This window comes from Parasteatoda tepidariorum, unplaced genomic scaffold (genome assembly GCF_043381705.1).
Source record: "Parasteatoda tepidariorum isolate YZ-2023 unplaced genomic scaffold, CAS_Ptep_4.0 HiC_scaffold_1766, whole genome shotgun sequence".
NCBI classification, from domain to species: Eukaryota; Metazoa; Arthropoda; class Arachnida; order Araneae; family Theridiidae; genus Parasteatoda; species Parasteatoda tepidariorum.
In genome coordinates this window covers 1-10,476 of record NW_027261469.1, presented here as the reverse complement: position 1 = coordinate 10,476, position 10,476 = coordinate 1, and the positions used below count along the sequence as shown (strand labels likewise).

The 10,476-nt window shown below is 26.4% G+C and overlaps 1 protein-coding gene across 1 annotated transcript; it reads left to right on the top strand.

The window, feature by feature from the left end:
• Window positions 1-138: 138 nt before the first annotated feature.
• Window positions 139-9,596, top strand: LOC122273020 (26S proteasome non-ATPase regulatory subunit 2; the record flags this gene model as incomplete). The annotated part of the gene is given in 6 exon segments (XM_043057068.2): window positions 139-792; window positions 3,602-3,658; window positions 6,322-6,486; window positions 7,356-7,477; window positions 8,378-8,596; window positions 9,438-9,596. Coding segments are annotated over 6 exon segments (815 nt in total), but the record flags the coding sequence as incomplete, so codon positions are not given.
• Window positions 9,597-10,476: the final 880 nt, after the last annotated feature.

Sequence of the window (10,476 nt, the reverse complement as noted above, 5' to 3'; positions counted from 1 at the left end):
GAACCCCCCCGGGGAAAGTTAAATGTCCTGATCCCCTATATTAGTCCCTGTTTTCAACGTAAGTGTTTCAGTTGAATTGAAACTTACGAGATTTCCCATCATGCATTGCGAAAGTTACGATTTCACCCGAGACAGTCGATGTTGCAGTTGAATTCCACCCTTCGTTTGTTTATTTGTGGCTTGAAGTTAGGCTCGCAGAAAATGCCGTTCATGGGTTAAATTTAGTAGGAATAACACAACCTGTGACGCGATAACTTCCCAACGCAACTTCCAGCGACAACTTCCAATAAACGCGATAACTTCCCTAATTCTTGCAACCATGAGTGATAGTCAACAGCCAATCACAATGCGAAAAGCCCATCATCTCCTTGTTGCCATTCTGTAGTAGAAACTATGGTTTAAAATTAGTTACCAATTCCTATGAAGATAGAGACCCTCATTAGGCCTGCTCATATCTCTTCTTTTCCGATTAAAGCCTTGCATGGAAGTTGAAGTGTTTTTTTATTGTGTGATTTATTATTGCAGAGCGTGCAGACTTTTGCTTTGTCATTCCAAATGAAGAGACATCTAAACTCGCGTAGTAAAATATAAACTGTCTGTCGGTCGAGTGGAGTATATTTTGAAACAGTTAAAGAAACCATTTAAAAAATTTTTAACAAATTTATTAAATAGTTGTGTTTTCTATCTTTATTTGTAAATATGAAGGAACGTGTAAAGGTACCTGTTGAAGATCCGAAGGATGTTAAAGAAAAAAAGGAAAAGAAGATCGAAGAAGAGAAAGAGCCAGATTTAGTAAATTTTCTTTAATTACTAAGAAACCATATTAGTTTAATAAGAAAACTTAGTCTAAAGTTAGATAAAAGTTTTTTTTTATTGATTTTCAAATCTGTGAACCATCAGTGAAAATGTTTTTAACCGGATCAATTAAAATTTTTTATAACATATCTCGTACTCTTGTATTTGATTTTAAAATTTGTTTTACTCTTTTTTGCATATGATTCATCCCACTAACCAAGAGAAGAAGTAAAGTTTTTGATAGAAGCTATCTTTAAGTGTTTTGTCGTTTTAAATAAAAAGGAAATGAAATGGTATTTAATTCATTGTATGCCTGTTATGTTGCTAATTTGAAAAACATTTGGGGGATTTCCGTATCGAAACTACTGTATTTGCAACTTTTTTAAGTAGTTTATAATGTTGTGTAGTGTGATACAAAAAAACAGTAGCTTAGCGGGATTTTCGGCAACTAACTGCCTTGTTAGTTTTATAGTTTTGTAATAACTATAACTGGCAACTACTTATAGGTTAGTTTCGTAAAGAACCAAGGCTCTAACACAACTAATTTTTCGAATTTGTCGGGTACAAATCTTCTCAAGACACAATAAAAATGCCCCTTTTGCTTCTGTTGAGTGTTAACATAAATAACTTATTTAGAATGATGTATGACTAATATTTAAACTTGCCATTATGAATATTTGATGATTTAGCATCTTTGGTAATACTTTCACACGTGAATGTGCACTTGAGGAACTTTGTTATTTCAATGAAAGGGTAACATATTTTCTATGCACTCATTTCTTGGACGGAATAAAAAAGCATTAAACACATTACAAAATTATAAGTATTTGATAAGTACAGCCTTAAACTAGCGTACATTCTCGAGAAAGGCATAAAAAGTTAAAGGTTAACTGAGCAAATTCGAAGAAGATATTTTCGAATCATAAACATGAATAAATATTTCTTAATAATTATTTATATTTAATGTAAACCAATTCAAATCATTTTCAAATCAATTCACTCAAACCAGTACAAAATCATTTTGAACATGGGTGTAAATTAGGTTGTTCAGCAAAGTTCTCCTTAAAATAGTGGAGTACTTACTGCACTTGATAAGTTGTTTGAAGTCACTACATTTAAAAATAGTGATGTAGTTAACAACATAACATAATAATTACAGTAAGCTACAAAAATAATGTAGTTTTTCCAACCACTGCACAAAATAATCATCAAGTTTTGTGATTTCTGGGCAGTAACCCTCGAGAAACTAAAAAAGAAAAGAAAAAAAATCCTAGATGGCCAACCCTGGGCAACTTCAAAGTTTTTTTTCTTTTGCAATTTTAAAATTTTTTTAGGTACGGACAGATACCAATACGAAATCTCCTGTCACTTATATTACACAAGAAATTAAATGTAAAAATAGGGTCAAATGAGGTAAAATAAGTATAAAATCAGAGTTTTTTTTTTCTTTTTAAAAGAAGGCTCTAAAACTTAACCATTAAATTAATTTTAGTGAAAATTTTGATGCATTTTTGATTCATATAGATTATAAGCCATAATTTATCTATTTTGTTAGATTCTTTTCTTACCGTAATGCATCCAAAAGAGCATGTTTTAATATCCCCATTTAACCCCTGGGCTAAATTGAGTATTGTTTTAAGGATACTATATATTTTACCAGAAAACATTTGCAAATATTGTTTTAGAAATAAAAAAGCTCTTAAATAAATGTATCATGATTATATTTAAAAAAAACAATTTCTAATAATATCTATACTGGTAATTTAAAATGTTTTTGCTATTTATAGCAGGCATGCATTTATATTGAATTTAGTCACTTTAAGGAAATTGTTATTGTTTTCCATGAAAGCTCAACTAAATCTTTAAAAATATGCTCATTAAGTTGTACCATTATGCTATTTCGGTAAATTTTTTTTTAATTGTATAATATGTCTGTTATATTGTTATTCTTACCTATCATTCTTCTCTTTAAAAGCTGAAATTTAAAGGAAACTTTATTTTCAGCATTAAAATTACCATGTAGGGCTATAATCAAACAAGTAAAAATTTTTTAGCCGTTACATTATAAAATATAAAGCATTAAACACTTACAAGAGCTAACACAGAAATAAAAAGTTATCATCATACAACACTTAACTAAGCTTAACCATATACCCAATTTACCCACCTCAGAAATCTATTCATAATAAGTGAAGAAATCAATTTTGAACCTCAGAAATCAATTTTGATATTTATTCTTAAATTTCTATGTAGATCAGTTCTTTAGATGTTTCTCTACTAGTTTGAACTATAAGTAAGACAGTTTTTAATGATATTAGAAGAAAGTTCATTGAAAGCTTAAACTAACATACTTTATAGGTTGATCATTAACAAATAGTTTGTAAACATAAATTTTTTTATCAGTTTCTAAAACTGAAATAAAAATGCTTGCCGCAATCCCAGTAAATGTCTATAAAACTATGAAACAAATTATTTCAACTTAATCAGATCTACATATCTTTTTTAAAAAATTTGCAAGTTTAAGATCCCTTTGGCAGTTGGTGCAAACAGGTACTGTGGAAATATCCCTTATTATTTCGATAAGAATTATACCATATTTATTATTGCAGTTAGTGTAAAAGTGTTCTTAAAAAATAAACCCAACTCTGCTACATCAATCACGACATATTTTCTGCTATTATTTTTTCATTATTTTTATGAATGTTCAAATTATATGCCTTTAGAGCGTGTTTTAAGATTGTCTTTCACTGTTGTATAAGAAATGTTTTTTTTTTATTTTAGCTAATATTTATATTTTTGTTTATAGTCTGACGAAGATAAAGCATTACAAGATGAACTGAATACATATATTCAAGTTCTTAATGTAAGTAGTTTTTAGATATTTTAGTTATAACATTACCAGTTGTCACAATGTTTCTCAACTTAATTACTTGTACTTCTAAATGTATATAAGAAAATGCTATGTTCATGAAGTTATATCTTGTTTGATTTCTAATTAAACTTTTTGAGTTTTAAAAAGTTATTTTCATGTGTTTATCTGTATATAACTTACAAATAATATCGAGGTTGTATTTTTATCACTAATTTAAATCTCATAATTTTTCTTTTTTTTAAAAAAAAAAAATCATTGATTCAAATCAACACATGGAAAATATATTTTTTTTTGTGAAATATTATTATAAATTAATTAAGCAAAATTATTGCAATTTGTCAGGGTTGGCAGGTTTTTGACATGTGACAGTTTTTGACAGTTTAAACCATGGTTTAAACCGTCACGTCAAAAACCTCACTGTCAAAAATGTCGAAAATGTCAAAAACCTATATTCATATGTGAAATTTAATTAATACATAAAATTTATATATTTTTTATAAAGGATAGTGTTTCTAAATATGTTCTAGAAAAAATAAATTTAAAATTTTGAAGAAACACTTATATTTTGAATAGTAACCAAAATCTTGTACTTTTGAAAGCTCACATCTTTTGTAATATTATGTATTCATTTTCATGTGTTATTGAAAATCTGCAGTGATATTATTAAGAAATTTATTTATAACCAAATTTAGTGTATAGTATAGATTATACTAAAAATTAGACATTTTTAAAGATAAACATTAGCAGTTTTGTACATTAGACATCTTTTAAAGAAAAATCTTTTTAATATTCTTTTAAATCTTCTTAATAATCTTTTTAACATAAGACAATACAAATTTAAGTGCTTTCTGTTAAATACACAGAGTAGTTAGTGTCGATTTACAGTATATTCAGCCTATTCATTTACTATGCTGAAAATTTAGTTTATCCAAATACTTGTGAATTTCATTTTGCTGAATACTATATACATAGTTTTGTTGAATATCTAAATATTCAGCTGTTGAATAATTACTTCTTGCTTTCAAGATATGCATTATTTGTATTCTTAATACAAGTGGAGAAAAAAAAATTAAGAGATAAAAATTGTTTTAAAATGATAAGTGTAATAATTATAAATAAATATAATAAACAATATGAATTATATTTATCATTATTCATAAATATAACTACTTTTAAATTCAAATTAACATACTGGATAATAAAGATATTCGGTATAACATTAAAAAAAATTTTTTATACACTTGTATCTTGTATCAAGTTTGTATTTATACAACATAACTTGTAAGTTCCTTATAAATATTAGTTATATGTTCCTTATATGTCAAAAATGCATAGTAATAAACTTTTAATTTTCTTAAGTATCAAAAAAAAAAAAAAAATTTTTTTAAGTATAAATATTTAAACAATTTTTGTGCAAAATTTTTCTGCACATGCATTTGAATATAAATTTCTGAGATTTTAAATCTGTTATTTTACCTTAATTTTAATTAAAAAATATTTTAAAACCTGCTGATTACCTATAGTATAATTAAATTTCAATATAATGCATGGCAACTGTTGGTAGTTTTGAAGTTTATATATTTTCTTGGCAAACTTCAGTTTTTGACATTTTTGACGGGTTTTTGACGGTTTAAACCAGTATTATACCCTTGTCATGTCAAAAACCACTTTTTGACGTCAAAAACCCAACCCTGCAATTTGTAAATAATAATTGGTTGCCAATTGTATTAAATTTTCATTAATTATGTAATTTTTTAAATAATTATATTAATTGCTAGCATGTTGTGAAACATATGAATATGAATCAATTAAATCCCTCTAACAACGATCTTCTGCAAAATTATGTTTGTTTATTTGCAAGTCAAATTGAATAGAGATTATTCTCATGTTTTTAGTTTCAACTTGCAGCTTTGTAGTACTTTATTTTGTTTGTTTGGATATTAGATATGTATTTAGACCTTTTACAGTTGTAATTATGTTGCTAAACTAAATTACTTTCAGGTACTCTATAAGGCAAATAAGTACATTTTAAATAACATATTTGAGAGTATGCATTTATGAAATTTAAAATTTTTTTATTATAAAGTTAAGTAAGTTTAAGATTTTCCTCATAAAGCACAGATTTGAGAGTTATAAGTCTACTTTAAGTGTAAAGGTATCATTATTTTTTTAACTTAATAAGTTCTAGTCATTATCAACTCTTATTTATTTATAAGATTTTATTTATTTTTTCATACAGGTTTTTATTCCTTTATTTTTTGATGTACCATTTATCTAAATTAAATGGCAGTAACTATATTTTCGAGCTAATAGCTATTGATTTTCTATGGATTTATATGATAACAGAAAGAGACAATTAACGTTGTAAATTTTTTAATTCTTAGTCACTGTCATTAATATTTAAGAATTTATGGTTAAAAAGCTTCATTATTTCCAAATAACCATTTGTTATGACCTCTATGTGATTATGTGTCATTGTTTTTTAACTCTTTAACAACTGACCCTCTTTGCATCCCGTGACAGTATTTATTTATTATTTTTTTTTGGAATTCTTTGTCACTGCTATAAATATTTATAGTTAAAAAATGCAATGATTTTAATAAATATTTGTTATGATGTATAAATTTAAATTTTTTTTCTCTTTTTGTTAATAGGAAGATAAGACAGAACTTTATGTTCCCACTTTGAATCAACTCCGCTCAAAAATTAGAGCATCCACCACATCTATGACTTCAGTTCCAAAGCCTTTGAAGTTTCTACGGCCTCATTATGACACGTTAAAGCAGCTGTATGAAAAATACCCAGATATTGATGCTAAGGTAATAAATATGAGATTGTTGTATTTAAAGTTATCTATTGAAACTAGAATATTTTGGGGATATTATAAAAACTACCTACTAAAAAATTATTTGAGTTATGTTTTTTTTCCTTCCAATTTTAAATACTGAATTTTTCTTTCTTTCTGAGAAACATACCAGTACCTGAAGAATGAAATCTAAGCTTTAATTACTGGATTAGGAATATTAAATGATTTTACATGGGGTTATAATTATCTACTTCTTATAATCTATTGTCAGTAAACCTGAAATCAACTTAACAGAATGAGAAGTCACTTAATTAAAGATTTCTAATACTGTTAATGATTTATTGTTCTAGACTCTTCATTTTTTTCTTACACCTCAAGTTATTTAAATTCATAATATTTTCTGCCACTAAAGTTTGTCATGGGAAAGTACATGAGTTCTATTCCTGATGGCTACTTAGCGACCATCTCACATAGCTTTAGGTCGATGAGTACCAACTAGTTTGGGGTAAGGAAAACAATTTTTGTGTAACATTGGCTCTTTTTCTCATTATTAACATCATACACTGGTCACAAAATTGTTAAAATTTAACCCGAATTCTTTTCTTGATTGATAACTTGCTATTGCAAGAATACAATATAATGTATAATATAAAATGTGAATATAAAAAAATTATCTAGCTAGACTGTAAAATACATATTGTTCAGCTTATGTTTTTTTTTTTTTTTGCTTTATTTCAATACCATTTTTTTTCCTTCAAACTACTTACTTTGTAATAGCTTACTTATTCATTTCTTTGCTTTCTCAATTGTGTGATTTAGTTCTCGTATATCTTATGCAGTTACTAATTATACAGTTTCTCATATACCTTTTTTTCATTTTAGAACTTTGTTGCTGATATTGTATCGATATTAGCTATGACTATGAGTGAACAAAGAGAATGTTTAAAATATCGTTTGTTAGGATCTCAAGAAGAAATTGGCTCCTGGGGTCATGAATATGTAAGGTGAGGATAAATTGTTAAAATTGTGTCTACTGTATTTTTTTTTTCATTATATATTCAGTCTAATTATTTATATTGTGTTGTGCCAAAGAAGATCCTCTCTTGTGTTTTTCAATTATATTTAATTTTAAAGGAAACAAATTTATTAGTTATGCTTTTAAGTTTACCTATACTGTAAGTTTTCCTCCTTTTTTTTTTTTTTTTTTTTTTTTTTTTTTNTTTTTTTTTTTTTTTTTTTTTTTTTTTTTTTTTTTGAACTTTGAAAATGAAAATGATTTTTTTCTGCCAATATTATAAAATTTTGCAGGAACTATTTTAGAATTTTTTTTATTTAAGGACCAGTTAATGGCATCTAAAATGTTTAAATTAAGAATTCTTATAAATTTATTGATACATCGTTACTTAAAATTCCTAGCTAAAAAAAGTTGTTGAATTCATTCTTGCAAGTTTTGTTTATTTTTTTGACAATAAAAGTGGATAAGTAAGGTGCACTTAAATATGTTACCAGATTAAAGTTTTATTATGAGAATTTTCTTATTTCTTCATTATGTAAAGAATTAAGAAAATTTTTTTGGGGGGTGTAAGAATGAAGCAGGTGTGCAAATTTTTATCTACTTTTTGAAAAGTTTTATTCAAAATTCTTGTGACACTTCTTAAGATGAAATTTATATGAAGTGTACATAATATCTGAAAAATTAACCGAGATTATATCAAGTCAACTTTTATAAGTTTGACTCAATATTTATTTTTACTTTTTTGTGCAAAACCATAAAAAAGTTTTTTTTTTTTCCTAAAATATTTCATTTAAAACTCTTTTTAACTTGCTCAATTTTATTGTTTTAAATATCATTTTTGTAGTCTTTAAAAAGAAATATGATCAAATGTTGCATATTTTTATTTCAGGCATTTGTCTGGAGAAATTGCTCAAGAGTGGAACAAATCTGATGATACTGCATACCAAAAGCAACTTTTAAATCTTGCTGGACAAATTATACCTTATCACATGGCTCATAATGCAGAAGCAGATGCTTGTGATCTTGCAATGGAAATAGAGCATCTTGATATGCTGGAACAATATGTTGATGAGGACGCTTTTCCCAGAGTTGCTTTATACTTGTCTAGGTAAACATTGGTTTACTTTTTATACTACATAAGCAATTTCCAGCTTCTTTCAATTACAATTCCTGTACATCTTTTAACTATACAGTTTTATTAATTTTTTTGTTTACTTTGCTATTGGGTTCCATCAAGAATATTACACATGCTTCAGTTAAATCAGACGAGTGATTATTTAAATATAGATGATAATATCTTTATATTAAGACAGGCTTTGGTGTTCAACTTTGCATTAAATTTTGTGCCCAAAAACTATATGACTCAGAAACTTGAAATTACAAAGATGTGTACAGGGATTATGATGGCTTAAGAAAAATTTATTAATAGCTCTAAATTATATTCGTTATATACTTGATTAACTATTAAGCTTGTAGTTAAAATACTGTATGTGTATATTTACAGTCTAATGAAATACAGAAACAGATTTGATGTGCTAAAAGGAGCATTTTTATTATGAGCGCAATGCAAGTTTTTATTCAAAATTCCAATTCATTTAGTTTATTCTAAAGTTAATTCACATTTTTTTGAAACTTTTGTTGTAAATTATGAAAATTATATATTTCATTAACAAAAAATATATAATATTAAAAAAATGTAATTCTATTAAAAAAATGATGAATGAAAAGCAACCACTGGTATTGGTGAGCAGAGCAAACAGAGGCTTTCCTCAGGAATAAAATTAAATTTATAGGATGCACTCATTTGATCAAAGTAAATTTATATGATTTATTAACATTTGTGCATCATAAATTGTGTATTGGCAACTTAGTTTTCACAAATTTTTTAAGTTCAATGTTAAGGTTTTAAGTTTTATAAATAACTTGAATGCAATAAAAAAATTTTTCAGCTGTGTGCCTTATGTGTCAGAGCCTGAAAACACAAATCTCTTGAAATGTGCCTTACAGCTTTACAGGAAGTTTAAACGTTATCCAGAAGCTCTGCGAGTAGCCATGCAATTGAATGATATGAAGTTGATTTCAGAGATATTTTTAACCTGCCCTGATAGGTAAAAAGCTAATTCTTGTATATTTATTGCTTTAATATTAAGATTTTTTTATCATTTTGTTTTTATTGTGTATATTTGATTACCTTTATCAGACATGTCTCTTTCAAATTTTACTGTTACATGGATACATGCATATGGTTAGATTCTACATTTAAAACTTTTACAAACCAAACTCTACTTTTCTGTCATGACTTATTTCCAAAATTACTTCTTTGTTTTGATGTACAGTGTGCAAAAAGATGGACAAAAAAATTTTTGTTTTAACGATTGGATTTTCATGCACTAGAATCAATCTTAATAGTTTAAGAGGCTGACCTTAAATATGCTAATTAAATAGTGATATTTTGAGTCACGAAAGCAGACACAAAAGTGTACTTTCTCTGAATGAACATGCATTTTTTCCACCCTGACTCTCAAAATATAGGGTGTAACCGCAATATATGAAATATATTTTCACTTGTTTGGTTTGATGAGCGCTCAAAAGGTTGAACCCCTTAATATTAATTTTCACATTTCGTCATGTCTCGAAAGCTTTTTAAGTTATTTGAAAAATTTTTGCACCCAATTATGAAATTCATTTATTCAAAGATAATTCCATGCAAAAATGATTTTTTTTTTTTATAATTATTTATTATTTTATTTAATAATAGTTATTTTGAATTGTAAGCTTTACTAATTTTTACATAATTTTAAAGAATGTAATTTTTTATGGCAAAATACAAAATTAGAATTAAATCGGTCAAACAGTTCTCAAAAATATCAAATTTTGAAAAAGTCAGATAATTAGAAGCCTTATTACCTAGTTTAGAATTATGTTTGAAAGGTAGCTACCTCATTTAATGGTTGAATTCTAACAGGGATGAGATTTTTCCGCTTTTTA